Source organism: Fistularia commersonii, chromosome 20 (genome assembly GCF_037954325.1).
Source record: "Fistularia commersonii isolate RoL2024-O1a breed Wild chromosome 20, RoL_Fcom_v1.0, whole genome shotgun sequence".
Classification (NCBI taxonomy): Eukaryota; Metazoa; Chordata; class Actinopteri; order Syngnathiformes; family Fistulariidae; genus Fistularia; species Fistularia commersonii.
The window spans coordinates 8,549,351-8,565,991 of record NC_141303.1 but is presented as its reverse complement, the minus strand read 5'-3'; the positions used below and the strand labels follow the sequence as shown (position 1 = coordinate 8,565,991).

At 38.6% G+C, this 16,641-nt stretch overlaps 2 protein-coding genes across 3 annotated transcripts in view; both read left to right on the top strand.

The window, feature by feature from the left end:
* Nucleotides 1–2,299, top strand: part of grm1a (glutamate receptor, metabotropic 1a) — a 34,229-nt gene extending 31,930 nt beyond the window's left edge. The window contains exon 9 of one of the 2 annotated variants that reach the window (XM_086167075.1): nt 37–2,299. In XM_086167075.1, coding sequence (XP_086023201.1) covers nt 37–145 — 109 coding nt within the window. In that variant the 3' untranslated portion in view covers nt 146–2,299. Of the gene's footprint in view, nt 1 lies in introns of both variants that reach the window. The other variant, XM_086167074.1, reaches the window with a different exon arrangement.
* A 1,292-nt stretch (nt 2,300–3,591) lies between these two features.
* rab32a (RAB32a, member RAS oncogene family) lies at nt 3,592–16,635 on the top strand. Its single transcript, XM_086167343.1, has 3 exons — nt 3,592–3,932; nt 12,098–12,375; nt 15,426–16,635. The coding sequence occupies exons 1-3, from the start codon at nt 3,719–3,721 to the stop codon at nt 15,573–15,575; spliced, it is 642 nt and encodes a 213-aa protein (XP_086023469.1). The 5' UTR covers nt 3,592–3,718; the 3' UTR covers nt 15,576–16,635.
* The last annotated feature ends 6 nt before the right edge of the window (nt 16,636–16,641 follow it).

Genomic DNA, 16,641 nt, shown 5'->3' with positions numbered 1-16,641 from the left:
GTTCTAATGGCAAGTCTGTGTCATGGTCTGAATCAGGTGCAAGACACCCTCCGAGGGGGGGGAATGTGTGGCACAGACTATCTGTGCATGTGAGGAAACAGGAAGCCGGCTTGAATCAGACAGCGGTCATCAGGCCCCTAACTAACAGAACCGACCCCCACAGTTGTGAGCCCTCTACCTGCAACCTTGGCACAGACCCTCATCTCCCTGAAGAGCCACCTGGTGCTAAACCTCTGTACAACTTGGCTGAGGAAGAGGATGAGGTTGATGCACAATGTCCTCTTTATACGGCAACTTCCTCTGGAGAGATGCAAAATCCGAAGCCCCGTTTAGATAAATCGGCTTCCTATGTACCCACCCACTTGACCAGCTGTCCCACAGAGTCCTTACAGGGGGCCTTGGTGGAAACACACAGCTCCCACGTTCCTGCACGGAACGGCCACAGTGGCGTGCAGGCAATCCCTGCTAATGAGCCTTTGAGCCTAACACCTTCTCAGCTCTCTTTGTCACCAAAAGTGGGGCTGTTTGAAGAGGAGAGGCCTGATGATGAGGAGCCGGACTTCTTTCACAGCTACATTTATGACTCCAAGGAGGAGGGGGAAGGCAGGGAGTGTGAGGATTTACCTCAGAACAAGCTGGAGGATCCCTTTGCGCTATCTCCCCCTTCCCCCTTCAGAGACTCTGTGGGCTCCAGGGAGTCTGTCACCGGCTCTCCCATCATTGAGTCAACGCTCGGAAGCCCCTCAAGCTCAGTCTACAGCTCAAACATCCTCCAAGACTTTGCACATAGTTCCTCAACACTGTGAGAGCAAAAAAAAAAAAAGCTCTGACACAGTGGCTGTCAGCACATTTGTACACACAATTGCGGATACACAGACCTACACACACATACAACTTTGATTGATCATTTTAAAAGTTTTTAATATGTATTTCATCATTTGCTTGCTTATATTTAGTACATTTATCAGTAAGGGGTTCTTCAAAATATATGGAGGCAAAACTCCAAAGAAGCAGCCATGATTGCATACATTTCTATAGGGCTGTCAGTGCATATGGCCTTTCTGAAACAGTATAAAACTGGTAGCTGTGCCAAGATAAGTCAGCTCTGATGACAAATTCAGCAATTTACTGACAATAATAGAGGATACTTCTATGTATTATTTCTTTTTAATTGTAGGACACTTTGAAATAAGGGCCCAAGTACATTGCTTGACTGCACTCTTAAGAAAACCAGAAAACCAAAACTTTTTTGAAGGATTTTTTCCGGCGATGCCATGACAGCACTGATTTGCACAAATATTTGCAGATCTGCTCAGTTATGAGTCACAGCTGGATCAAAATGTTTTTGCCTTTTAATCACTTACTCCCACCTTAGATCTGTTCCGCTAGACCCCATCACAATCTTCATTGAAAGAGATTAATAATCATGGAAGTGCAGCTAGGTGGTTGGACACTTCTTAAATGTTTTGCAAAATGTGCTTGACAACTCAAAATAGCCTCTTAGTACTGTACTGAGACTCTGGTGACAACTCACGCTGTATGATATGTGATATGGATAAAATGTGCCAATCAAAGTTGTTATCAACTGACATCCTGCTTTAAATTTTCACAATGTAGCTGATACAGTCTGGCGTGATTGTAGATGATGGCAATGTTATTTATTCAGTTTACGAATGAAAAACACAGTACTTGTACAAGTTCTCAAAGTTTGTAATACTGTTAAACCATCTCTTGTTTTTCACACAGGTGGTATGTTTGTAATACTAATAAATGTTTATATATTTAGAATGTCAAAAGAAAATGCGTTTATACAATATTAAACTGTCCTCAGAGACTTGTCAAGGAGCGATGTGTTTGGTTCTGGGTAGTGTTCCAGCTGACTTCAGTCAACTGTATCCTCTTGAGAATTTTCAGTTGTAAAAATAACCAATGATTAGTTGCTTCTTGTACCGAGATTACATGTTTAAATTTCCTTAAATCTTGCATTTTAAACTTAAGTAGTTTACTTGAGGTTAAGATTCTTAGTTCTTTATTGATAAGAATGCAAGCTATTTCAAAAAAATATAAAAAAAAATACAGTACATAGTGCAATTGAATTGTATTTCCAAATGTTTTTAGTTGATTACAGTGGAATTTGTTCAATGATTTTAGCCAATGTAAAGTATAAAAGGGTGCCACAATGTTTAACACTGTCATATCTAGAATGAAATAGGCCTACATGTTTTGGTCAAACTGAACAATGTTGTAAAATAAAAAACAAAAAAACAAGCATTTATATTAAAAACGGACTGTCCACTGTCATGTGAATTGTCCTTTGTTGAAAAGTTGTAACGCCTGCCTGATACTGTATTTTTATCATGTTAAGGAAAAGTGCAATTTTCATATTGACTGAAAGCTATGGTTTGTCTGAACCATGTCATTGTAAATTCAGTTTTGTATCCTTTCTCTTGTAGAAAAAAGGAGGAGTTTGCAGGAGAATTTCCCATACTTTTCCCAACTTAATGTTGTTTTTTTACTATATGCCAAACAGAACAAGTTTAAAATTAAATCAAAAACAAAATAATGAATGATATGAACTGAAACATAGTTATTCAAGGCTTTATCAAAAGGAATATAGAGTTGTGATAACAAATGAAATAATGCACATCCTAACATCCATGCAAGGCCAAAATATCTCTTTGCACATCAAAACTGAAAAAAAAAAACATAGTATTATCAAGGATCTGTGAGGAGAAGCTTTGGATTCCCATAAGTAGTTTTAATTAACTCATCTTTCTGAAAAAAAAAAAGTTGCTTTTGAAGTCTCTGTTTTATTCAAACACATTCTGTCCCCTTCCCAAAATTTAGAAGCAAATGTAACCCATATGCAAAGCAAAAATTGTGTATATAAATCATCAGAACTGTACTGATATTTGTATTTCAAGGTTGGCCATTCTGTCCTCCATCTCTTGCACAGGTCCCACCCACCAGCCTGCACTCCATCCAACAGTCGTGATGAAGAAACTCAATTGTTTTTACTGACTCAAGTTTATAAAAGTCACTCACCAAAGAGAATTTGATCTTTCAGTCAGTGAATAAATTACCCGTTTTCTCAGTAGGGCGGCTGCTCTGAACTGCCAAGTGATTCGTTCGCTTGGTGAGTGAGGAGTTCCACGGAGCTGTTGCTCCTCCCACTCGGCTAATACAGTTATCGATTCGATAAATAAAAACAAACCCAGTTAGAATTGCCGGCGTGCATTAGTGGCATGTTGTCATGTCTCTTATTTGCATAAACTTGTGTGAAAGCGGCATCTGTCGTCAAGTTGTCAAATGAACTGCAACATGTAAAGCCCCAAACGACCGCACGCAACACAACGCACTGCGCCTAAAAAAAAGTTTTGAACTTTATTTTTAAAATTAACGGAGAAGACCTGGTAAAACAAACATATTTGCACTTCTATTTCAAATTCAAGTGCTGGAGTCATTATTCTTGTTTCCGATTAAATGACCTCACAGAAACGAAAAGCTCACTGCGGCTTGAACATGAAACTTCTGACACTTCCGGGTCCTATGACTTATCAGGTGGTTGTTGAGCGGCTGCAGGATGGAGAGGAGAAGGAGGAGGAGAATTTGGAAAGGGTGGGGGGAACAAATGTAATTTCTGTTGCATCTGGACACCAGCCTTTCCGAAGCGTCGCCCTTTCGAGTTTCTGAAGAAGTTGCTATCGTCGGTGTGATCATGGCCGGAGGCTCGGTGTCCGAGTGTAAGGAGTACTTGTTCAAAGTACTGGTGATCGGCGAGCTGGGCGTCGGCAAAACTAGCATCATCAAACGCTACGTACATCAGCTTTTCTCGCAACACTACCGGGCCACGATCGGGGTCGACTTTGCGCTGAAAGTCATCAACTGGGACAGCAAGACGCTGGTCCGGCTGCAGTTGTGGGACATAGCAGGTAAGACAAGACGCGGGATTGGGTGCGGGTGTGTGCGTGAAGCTTCTTTCTGCAAGTTCCATTTTCATCCGAGCTGAAGTTTGGTTTTGCCCTGAGTTGCCGCAGACTTCTCACTGAACTTCTGCATTTGGCGGCCCGGCCGGGGTCCGACTTCCCCTTTTCTTAAAGCCAACAAAGTTTGCGAGTGTTTTTTTTTTTTTTTTACCAAAAGAAAAGAGCAGCACAGTCGCATTTGCTCGTTGTCTTTTCCACTTCGGGATCATGGCAGCTCATAATTGTCAGAGGAATGTAGGTCACGTTGTTTCCGACTGAGAACTCCCACCCCCTTCACCCCCTCCTATAATCCTCCTATCATAGTTTTGTATTCTCTACAAATCCGTGTACATTGGGATTTAAAGTTGGAATTCTACCGCACATACATTTCCATGTATCCTCTCCGTTGCCTTCCAGTGACCCTGCAATGTTCATCAAACTTGAGGAATTTATAACCCCTAGTCCAAGTATAATTTTTACTACATTCCAATAGCTTGAATAAGAGAGCCCCGAGACATCAGAGATGTGTAAGTAAATAAAAGAAAAGAAAAAAGTTTCCTCCTGCACCCTTGGTGAAAGTCGGTGTGTGTCATTCCACGGGCATAAAAATATCTCTGTGGAGTCTGATGACATGCTTGAAGCGACAGGTTAGAGGAAGTGAGGAAAACAAAGAAACAAATTATCAAACCGACACAATGAGATGACTTTTTAATTTTCACATTTGAACAAGTTGTTTGGGGCTTAAAGCTGTGTTTGCTGTTCATTGGTCAAACTAAAGACTTTTTTTTTTTTAAAGAGCATATTTTTATATTTAGTGGTTCTCAAAACAATAGGTAGTAGCATATGATAGAAGAGTGCAAATACCTCAATCAGGCCCTTTACCCCACAAAATCATGTTCATATAAATGAGTTTGGTGCAACTTTCCCCAGCGTGTGCATTCACTTACCCTTTAAAAATACTATTTCATGTTCAGTCACATGCCTCCACCCCGTTGTGCTAACCATTTTTTGCCTTCGCAAAGCAAGGCTGTGCAAATGACACATCATTCTAAAAATCCTCGTGGTATAATTGTGAAACGATTCCACCAGTCCCTGGCACTTTCTCAATCAATTGCGGCCCGACTCTCGCTTACATAAGCCTCTTTACTTACTGCTCAAATGAATCAATTGCAACTGAATATCAAGTTCTAGGTGGGAGGGTATGGACAGTCGCCCCCTCACACTGCTGTATATCGGAATTCACACTGGCTCACATTTCATCTGAATTCTGTCGATGCTATGAGATCGTGAGACTTGATGAGTAACTCCAGGAGTATCGAGCTCCACCACGTGTAACAGTGACACTCAAACATTGGTAGGTGAGAAGAAAGTCTTAGGGTTTGCTGATACACTGACATTCCTCAAGGGAGTTCTGTCGTAAGACAATAATCACCAGTTTGATTCTCAAAGTTTTGCCCAGACATTACCTGACATAGACATTGACAGAGTCCCAGGTGTCTATGGAACTGTTAAAAATTTGTGTTCTTTTCCATTCAAAGTAATGTTGCTCAGTCAGGATTCAAGAAAAACCCCAAATAAATTACTATTTTCAATTTGCCTTTTCTTTGATTGTTTACATACAAAAGATGGATTTCCGTTTGTTTGCAGGGTTATTTAAAACCTTAGATTCATCACACCTTCACACTGATTGGCCAAATCAAACACAGAATTTGAAATCACAATAATTTGCGATTTGCAAAAAAAGACCTGTCTGCTTTTTTGAGATTAGGGTCTGTATTCATTGAAACTGTTTTATTCAGAATATTTGTAAATAATGATGCCTTGCACTTAACCTGCCCCTTTGAGAGTAACAAAGACTGCTAAAAGTGAAAGTGCAATGTTAAAACATTTGTCAGGCCTTGCGCTCGACTTTGAATTAATTGTTAAAGTAATGTACTCTGCCATATTATTTCTTTGTGTATGGACTGCATGTAAACAAAGTTTTGGCGTATTCATTTCCCAAGTTATTAAAAAATGTTCTCTCTATGGCACACAATTGTCACACAAAAAGCATTTTTTTTCCCCGGAGGTTTCAAAGTTTGATTCACAGTTGTTTTTTTGACTGCTCGTGCCAATATCAAAGTTGACTGAATCAAATGCATGGAAGTTTGTGGATTTTGCCATCAGAGATCCAAATAATATTCAGACATAGGGTCAAGATGGACAGGAAGCACCATTACAGTGGCCTGTATCTCTTTCATTTTGAAACCGTGGAAAGTTCTTTTAAGACAAACCTGAAAAGAACAGATTTCACACATCCTTCATTCTTCTGTTAAGAGAATAGTAAATAAGCTCCCCTCTGCCACAGTTACGTCGACCCCTCTTTCCTTCAATCAAAATACCTCATATGTTGAGACAGAACAGGACAGATGGTTAGAGGACTGCTGTTTTTATATTTATTCCATCGCTCACAGCAGTGACAGAAAGAGAACAGACAGTCGGGTGTGTGTGTGGGTCGTCACAACAACTTGCATGTCTGTCACAGTATGACTGGCAGGGTGAGCTCTGCTCCCTGTTGTCGCCTGGGCCCCTGCAACACACACTTACTGATGCAGGGGCATCTGTGACTTAGTGCCCGGGAAGGCTGTCTGCTTGTCACAGCCAGACAACACTCGATCAGTGGATCCGCAAGGGTAAATAAACCACTGACACACACAACTCGTTGATAGATAGACTGATATCATTAAAAGAGACAAGGGAATCCACCTGCGTATATGGGGGGGGGCAAGTATAATTATTTCAACTCAAACACACACACTGAACAGAAAGAAAATGTGATTATCAAACCCGCAGTGAGGCCTTGCCTTGGGCCAGTGAGGATAAAATAAGTAATGAGACGTGGGTGTAAAAGAGTGAAGGCTGGAGGTATATTTGCCAAGTCATTAAGACCAACTATTAAGCCATTTAATTGTGCCGAATAAGGAGAAGGCATTATCTTCTTGGCAATGCAGACGACAACCTCAGAATTGTCTTTTGCCAACCTTACTAATGACTACAGTCTTTGAGGAATAATAGTAATCAGAGCCATGTAGAAGATGGGGTTACCGTAGCAGTCAGTTTGAAGCTTGTGAAAACTCCACCTCTTTCAGCCACAACAGCTACACTCTCATGACTAACTGTTTCAGTAGACGGGTCGATTATCACAACGACTATAAAAGAAAATAATATCTACCTCGCAATATGAAAACTACCTGCTGCGGAGAAGGCTACTCATTTACTGTTTGCACAGCATGCTGTCATTCCAATAATTTTGGCTGGAAAGATTCTTATTTTAGTTGTAATGTACCCTAAATGCAGCATGAAAGGAACAATGTAGTTATTACTGGCAAAACGAACATCCAAATTAAAGATAAAGGCTAATATGGTGATCGACATTTGACTTAGTAGTTTCACCCGCTACTCTGGGTGATATAATTCTGTATGAAACTATCATAACAAAATTAATTGAAAAAGACAAACTATGATCCTTAGAGTTTTAATCTGGTCTCTCATGAATGTCGCAGAATTTATTATAGTATTGAAAAAGTAGTCTCATAGGGGTAACAATAATTCATAGTAATCTTTCATGTTCTGTTCAAAAAAAAAGTTTAGTACCAATCTCAAAATAATCTATTTTGAGATTTCTTCCCTTTAATACAGATTAATGGATCTTTTAGGTCAGTAAAGCCGAACTAAGTTATTCCTTGTGCTCCCTTGTAATCATGTTTATCATAGTTACATATTTTTACACACGTTTCATATTTTCAGCTTCATAATGCACCCGAAGGAGGTGTGGTTTTGGTGTGCATTTATTAGATGGGGGTGCCACTGTGAATAGTGTGGTTTCCCCCTGTTTGAACTCTTTCCCGTATACTTGCACAAGCCTGACAATTCACATGATTGCCGTGAGGGTTTAATGATAATCGTGTCGAGCGGGACCCCACAAGAGGTTAACCGTTTGGTTTTCCTCCACATTCAATTAGGAAAAGAAGCCTTTTGGTGAAAAGGTCCAGTTACTCTGTAGCCATTTCTAGTTTCTTACTCTGAATAGCTCAATACGCATCATTTGGAAGCTCCTCATGATTTTTTTTTTTTTGTTCATTTCCAAAAACGCCCATTCTTTTTTCCCCTCCACATCAGATTATGAAACAAGACAACCGTGCAAAGCTGAGATCCTTGATAATCAAATTCAAATAACCCTTGTTCCCCAGCAACAGACCTGCTTAGTCCCTTTTCTGTGGCAATAGCCAGGTTGAACATTAATAATAATTTGCCATTTTATTCATGGGTGACTTGTTAATATATTAAATGGTTTTAGTATTCTTGTACTACAGAGGGCATTTCTTGAAGTGATCATGTAATCTCTGTATATTCTATCAACATCTATTTTTTACATTTTCGCTTGCCATCGAAGAATTTATGTTGATTCAAATGATCAAAGGTTTTTAGACCAACCCTTAAGTCATCTCAAGTATGTGTTGTATTTAGAAGGGGAAGGGGAATTGAGAGTGTTACCATGTAAAGGTGAGGGGATTTTCTCCCTGTTCAGACCGGGTGCTAAAGGCTGAAGTAAGCTGAATTAAGTCACTTCTCACATGCTCCTCAGTGGAATTTGAACGTGCCAGTCATGTGTTCTTCACAGTCTCCCTGTTAAAGCTCGTGCTGAAGACCATCTTAATGACTAGACCCTGTGTTGCTTTTTATTATTTTAGTGTTGCAGTGTTAATGGGAGGGTGTGTGGGGAGGTTTCACAGCCAGTTGTGTCCTAACAACAGACAGAGACTGCTGCTGTTGCGACTCCCATGTCTGGCTTGGACAGTTTCTATGGCAACCCACCCACATATTCGCAAAATGTATGACCGTAGAGGAAACTGGGGTTGCCAGGGCTATGGATAATGATGAGACTTTTCTTTCTTTCTTTGTCTCCCACACAACAAACAGAGATGATACTGTGACTGTAACTAAATTGTATCTTTTTCATTGTGCGGTTCAGGTTTTGTAACCATTTCACATGTTCCATTCCCAGAGAGCTTTATTATATTTAGGGTCACACACAGTATTTGTCCGTGAGATGGATGGAATGGAACGGTCTTTGTTTGGTTGTTGAAATTCCACAACAGTTAGTAATTTCTCTACTTCTTCTTCTCTTTTTTTTTTTTTTTTTTTTTTTGTAAGCAGTTTTCACATCGTGTGTTTGAGGCAGCAGCACACATAGCTTTGTTTGCTCCTGCAATCTCAGACTCCTCTGTGGCATTCAGTGTTACTCACTGACACTCTATTGTTAACATTGCTTGTATTAGCCCTGTGGATAATGCTAACTGAGTTACAGGCATATGACATTCATTAATACTTTTAGTGTCTATTACTGTACTGGGCCTTGTTTTTGTTCCCCAGGACGGGATGATAAAATCCTCAAAAATAACACATCATCCAAGTTGAGCAAGAACCACAATTAAGTTCATGCTACAATATTCAAGTGTTTACCATTGAACTCTGTCTATGAATATTATCAGCCCAGCAGAGATTCCTGGACAAACCCAGACAATAGACAGCTCGTCTGTTCACAAAGGGAATCCTCTGTAGAGGACTCTTGAGTGTAAATGTAACTACGGGGGGGGAATTTTGTTTAACATGTGCAAGACAAAATGAAAGAAATGCGGCATTTTAGAAAAATCATGTTAAATTTTTGTCACATTTTAATTTAATTTCAGAGTCAATGCATGTTGAAGAAGAGGTGCTGTTGCTTTTTCCTTTTTGAATACTGGTGCTCTATGAATGCTTCTGTTGAAATGTACATGTTTACTTCTGAGGAAGGAGCCATCATTCGAGTAAAATTGCTACCCTTGAAATGAGAAGATTTAAAAGACCAAGATTGGCCTCAGAAATAGAAAATCATTGATTATATGTTTACCATTATATTCAAATTTATGGACATACTTACACAATATATCGATTACTTCATTGGATATAATGTCTGGCTATAAGCAGTAGGTGATGTGAGAAAGAAAATTCCAGCAAAATGGATCCTCCATATTTAACTTAACCTACTTTTATTTAACATACATTATGTTCTAGTATTTGTCTTCTGAAACAGAACTCTATTTTTAATCCAGTTGAATAATTACTTTTACTTTCTCATGAGACTAGAGAGGTCAGGCATAGTGGGAATTGATGTCATTTGGTGTTATTGACACCTGCATGGAACCATAGTTCTGTAGCAATATCTCAAATAACTCATTAGTTAGTACAGCAGGTATGTATGTGTGAGTGTCAATATAACCACCCAATAGGAATCCATGTCATCAAGTCGCTCCTTCTAGGACTCTGCAAGTAACTCGTGCTGGTATATATAGATCCACTGATAAGCAGATAATGCATCAGAAAATCGAGCGAAGCATGTAACTACCAATCTGAGCATTATTCTCAGATAATGTTTTATTAGATAAAATATATACATAAATAACACAAGAAAAACCTGAACAAAAACGCGTCAAAAAGATCATACTTTTGGAAAGTGTTGCAGTTGACATATTTCTCAAAACGTTATTCTGAGCTTTATGTGGAATTTTTATACTATGTTTTTTTTCCACATTTTGCATCTGTCTTCACTTTTTTTAAAACTTTCTTTTTAACTGTCTAGAAACAATAATGTACGACATTTAAAAATATGCTCTATGGGGACTTCTATTCAGATGCACATGTTTTCTTAATATGCTGAAGGCAGCCTCTGAGTAGTAAAATAAACATATTGTGATTTACATTCCACTGAAACTGTTAACTCAGTTATTTCTGTCTATATTCTGCCTTTCTCACCTCGATACTAGATGTATGAGCTCAGCAACTCCCAGGAATGAAGGTCTATCATCTCTTTATCCCACTGTATCATGTCTCTGGTGAATTCACCTGGGGTTATATCAGCTAAAATTAGATTCTCAATTATGAGCAATTACCATCAGGCCTGTAGGCCCCACAGTGTATTCACTCTCACTCATAACTGTACTGTACCACACCATTCCTTGTGTGTTTTGGCAAGTCCCCACCCACAAAAGTACAGTCGGAGAACCTCTGGGTCAAGCTCACAGTTACAGAATGCTTTTTTTGTGCCATTAACTCTTATTACTAAGGTCTACAAGAGGCCATTTAGTGTCCATGATACAATTGTCCTGCATGTTTGTGTGTGTGTGTGTGTGTGTGTGTGTGTGTGTGTGTGTGTGTGTGTGTGTGTGTGTGTGTGTGTGTGTGTGTGTGTGTGTGTGTGTGTGTGTGTGTGTGTGTGTGTGTGTGTGTGTGTGTGTGTGTGTGTGTGTGTGTGTGTGTGTGTGTGTGTGTGTGTGTGTTTAGAAATAGTTAAGTCCATGCTATTCCCTTAATAAGCATCTTCAAGCTATTGGAATCTTAATGAATGCAGATTCTGAAAATGATAGTTCTGTGGAAGTTTTATGGCTCTGAAGCCATTCTGCTTTTTTTTTTGTTTCAATAAAAAAAATCAAGACATTTGCTTTTTTTTTTTTTTTTTTTTTAAGAGAAAAAAAATGCCTGTGTCAAATGATGGGTAGGATTCACATTCATATCTGTTTTTTCCCCTCAGCCTTACATTAACAACAACTTTGCACTTAGCCACACTGAAAGGGTGGAGCGGTGAAGAGTTGACACCCCTCCCCCGACTTTTGATGTTAAGGTTGAAGAAAAATCCCTGTCTGATTAATAATGTCACTCCATATCCTGCTGATAATTCTCTTTGGTTTGCTGTGACAAATTTCACCTCAGAAATCCGCAAAGAAATACACCAGTGAATGGGTTTATTTCTATGAGTGGGTACTTGTTCCAGTCTCCTTACGGATTATGCCCACGGCAAAAATAGTAAAACTAGGTCAAATAACAATTATCTCTATCGTCATCATTTTTTGGCTGACATACGAAAGGAAAATTGTCTGGGTTTTACTGAGAGATTACAAAATAAAAAAGAGATTTATTTCCGTTCACCGTGACAAAGCTCAAGATGAGATATTTGTTTAGATTCATCATATTTTAAAATTAGCCATTTGACCCCTTTTCTCAATCTCACATATTAAGCACTTAAATTATTTTTTTCACTTTCTCCTCACCCTACTCAGGTCAGGAGCGATTTGGAAACATGACGCGAGTATACTACAAAGAGGCTGTGGGTGCATTCGTGGTGTTCGATGTGACAAGAGGCTCCACGTTCGAGGCGGTTACAAAGTGGAAGCATGACCTTGACAGCAAGGTGAAGTTGGCTAATGGTAACCCCATCCCCTCAGTGCTGCTTGCCAACAAATGTGACCAGAAGAAAGATGGCTCCAACAACACAGCCCTAATGGACAATTTCTGCAAAGAAACAGGGTTTCTGGGCTGGTTTGAAACTTCAGCTAAGGTAAGAGATCAGTATCTTAAGTGTACAAGCTATTTGCAGTATGGATAAAGTGAATATGAACTGATCACTGTATATGCTTGGGAATATTCCATTCCCAAATGTATTTTCATGTTTATTCCTGGACTTTCAATGTGTTAAACCAGTGTACTCGAGCATGAAATACCCATGCTCATATTTATATTGCCTGTGTGTTACATCACCAGTGGAAAAAATCTTTCCTTTTAAATTGTCGATTCATGTTGGATTATGACCCGCAATGTGTTAAGATGTGATTTCATGCAAGAATTTTTGGGACAAATCAGATGTCATAAGGCCTTGCATAACCAATTATACATTGAAGAAGCCATAGTTTGAAGAGGCAATACCTTTTTAATGAATGATGTATTTGCTTTCTTGTGTGGCTGACGGGAAATTATCTTTCAGGGAAACTACGCCTCCACTGAGTGGTGTAATCGCATAGGTTACAGTCCAATAATTATTAAACATCCCAACACACAACACTCTTAATTTTCATTCAATTTGTTGTGTGACTTATGCCAATTTGTTTGAAAAAAATACAGGCAAGCACTAAGGTTAAAGGAAATTAAGATTAAAAATTAACACTTCATAGTTGGAGGTTTGTGACCTTGCATCCATGAAAAGAATTACAGCTTCTATCCTGCATTCTCTCAAAATACAAGCACACAATCTATATATATTTATAACTAGCTGAAAGTTGTTCTGGATAGTTAATGTGATATGGTATCACATGGCAGTGATTGATGCCACAGCCCAGAGTTGCCAGACTTGAGGGCTAATGTGAAGCAGTGTTTCACCTCAGTTTTGGTCATGGTGTCACAAGTTTGGTGTTACCGCATGGCCGTGTATGTCCGTGTGTGTTTGTTTGTACATGTAGCCTACTTTGGCCCTTATGAGTATAATTTAGAGAAATTTGGTAATTTCAGCTCTTTATCCAAAAAGTGTTCAATTTTGAGATAATTTCATTTATGCATTTTCTCAAAATAATTCCAATTTCCTCATCTGTGTTGCAAAGCTCATTTTGTCTGATGAAATGCAAATTCCACAGTCATCAACTGACAATGTTGCAAAGACTGTCAGATATGTGTTTGAGTCACAGCAATCATTGTTCCTCTTCTTCACTCTTTTGTCATCACTTCCTTTTGCTGTATTTTTGTGCTTCATATTGAATCATTTTGTCCTTCCCTATCTCTCAATCTTTGTCATTCAAGGAAAGTTTTTATATCCACATGGACTGTGATAGAATTTACTTGCTGAAGTTAATGTAATTAATCAATTTCATAGAATCATCTGTCCCTCATCTCTATCACGTGTGTGTGTGTGTCTGTGCGTGTGTGCATGCATGCGTGCATGCACGTGCACCTGTGTGTTCTCCTTTCTGTTCCACTGAGTAAAATGAAGTTTTCTTGTTGAGTGTATGAGACTATTGAACTTTATTGTTCTCAAACAGAAAACGTTCGATGTTAGCTGACACCTCTGTTATGATAATCTGAATGTCTCAGGTTGACAATCTATTTGTTGAAAAACCACCTCTTATTCAGATTGTTTAGATTTGATCCTGGATATATATCAGATCATGTCACCATTTTAGTTCCAATGTGCACTCAATATCTGAGCCAACGTAGTCTAATACGGCTTTACATCTGAGTTCACTAAACATAAGAGGTTTCGAACTTTAGGATAAACTTGAACCAGAAAAAGTTAGTTTCTCATTACAGTTTTTCTACTGTTCTCCTTAATAGTCATCCCGTCTCTAATAAAGGCTAAATGTATTACATTTTAGGTTCACCCCTTTCTTGACAAATAATTGGCTAGTTCCATTTTCTTGCGGTATCATTACTGTGTCCAATATCAATCAATTTTTAATAGATGCTTTGGTTATTGGCAAACCACATGTTGTCATGCTTGTTTCCTGTCATGCATGTTTCCTGTCATCTGCCCCCCTGTTGAAGAAGGTATAGGAATGTGGCTTTCTGTTTGAATTGAGAGTACCTTACACCCTAACCAAAGAAAAAGTCTTGACTTTTTGTAGAGTTTTCATGCATTGGTAATTTATTTGTTATGTGTTAACTTGATCTTCAGCAGGACTTGATCTTCAGCAGGACACTGGTGTAAAGTGATAAAGCCCATATCTTTGCTTGTCTAACTAGAAGCCTGGTCCTCTTCTGGTCTCTGTGCATCTCCCTTGAACTGATAAAACCTGAACTGAACTGATAAAACCTAAACAGAACCTATAGTCTTATCATTTCATTCAAATGTCTTACCACCTAGTGCTAATGCTGAGTTGTAAAGGCTGGAAAAACAGGTTAAATGAGTAATAGTGTTTGATGTCATGAGTCACTGTCTGAAATAGTAAGTTTAAGAAAGGCAGTGTTGACATCAAATCCAATAACGATGAAGTATTTGCAGCATTTTTTTTTTTGTTGAAATTTTTTCACATTTGTTTTTTTACATTTGTATACCCTTTGTTGCTGCAGAACCTAGACATTTTTCAAAATTCAATTTTAATATATCAATAGTCATATGCTGTCACTCGTGGAATATCATCTTAGCGAGAGCGTGTAACTAAGAGATACAGCTGTTGCCTTTACAATAGGGTTCAAATAAAGATGTTGAGTGTGCTGAGTGAGTTTTGTAATTCTAATGAAGTCATCTGAAACTGCCATTTTGTTTTTTTTTTTTTAGTTGAAATAGCAGGAAGTAGCAGGAAAGGTTTTAATACATGCATTTATATACAATGAATTTTTGGTAATTACCAGGACAGATTAATGTACGGTATGACATTGACAAAGCAGCTTTTTTTGTACTATGACTGTATTCATTTAGATAATTTTCTTGACCACAGAAGTATTTTAAACTCCAAAAGGGAAAAAAAAATCTCAGGTAACTTCCATGTAAATAAAACACTAAGTTAAAAGGTGGTTTAGCTTAAGAGATTTTTTTTCCTCCAGCCACTGGCTCGTTATTTTGCATTCCTCATATTCCAGAATGTGAAAATGCATGCTAACACTCATGACGTGTTCTTTCCATAGGACAACATCAATGTGGATGATGCAGCACGATTCCTGGTAGAGAATATCTTGGCGAATGACAAGGGCTTGCCATATGAGGAGAGTAATGGAGACCGGATCAAACTGGACCCGGAGACTGTGGCTGCTGAGAGCAAGTCTGGCTGCTGCTGACATTCAATCCATTCATATTAACCAGCACACGGGTTCTTACTACCCCAACCTCCCACCCCCTCGCAGCCTGAAATACTACACATTTTGAGTCTCTCAGAGCTCCAGGAAAGTTTTCTCTGCACTGATGCCCACTTGGCCTTGACATCCACCTTTTTTATTGTGGCTAACCCTTGACCAGACCATGAACCTGCTACTGAATCTTGATTGTCTCCTAAATATTTCCAAATCATGGTCTTTCAGTCCTTGTAATACACTTCCTACCCACAAGAGCTTTAGTAATGTGTGCAGCCATATGTTCCACCACCACTCGTATCGTATCCCAATCCCACCCTTAAACCCCTTGTTGCAGCCTTGGACTGTACCATAAAGTATGAAGGGTGAAAGAAAGTAAAATTGTTGCCTTTAGCCTCTTGATGCCCCATGCAATCTTTCTCCTATTATTTGTGAAACAAGACACTTCATTGTCCAGTTTGTAATTTTTTCTCTGATGGACTTCATTACCCTCAAGAAAAGTATTTTATAGTGCACTGATATTTTTGTCTCTGTCTCTTTACCAGCATAAACTGTATCGAAGAGTTTATTTTTCATATTATTGAAAAACGCTGCATACTGCATTCTTTTCTGACTTAAAGAGCTATTATTTACACTTTTTTTTATTTTGATAAGAAACATTTCACGTTGGACACCAACATGGACATTAACATATTTCAGAAAACTCTAATGGTACTAAGTGAGGTGCTGAAACAGCTTTCCACCAGTATGAAAATACAGATCTAATTTAAATTATGTATTTACCATTTTCTTGGCTCATACATAATATACATCTGGTGAGTTAAACAGAATCAGACAAAACTACTCTTTTGTACATATGAAATGCAATCTCATGATGTATAAAAAAAAAAAAAGGAGGAATTTTCTGTTTACATCTGAAAAAAATCCTTAATCTTCAGAATGGAATAAAGATTTTAACTGATGCGTGTTGGGTATTTGTGATTACAAGGTTTAACACTGTAAATGTGTAAATGATCAAATATAGGCTATTAAAGTCTTTATTTGTCTACGTGAT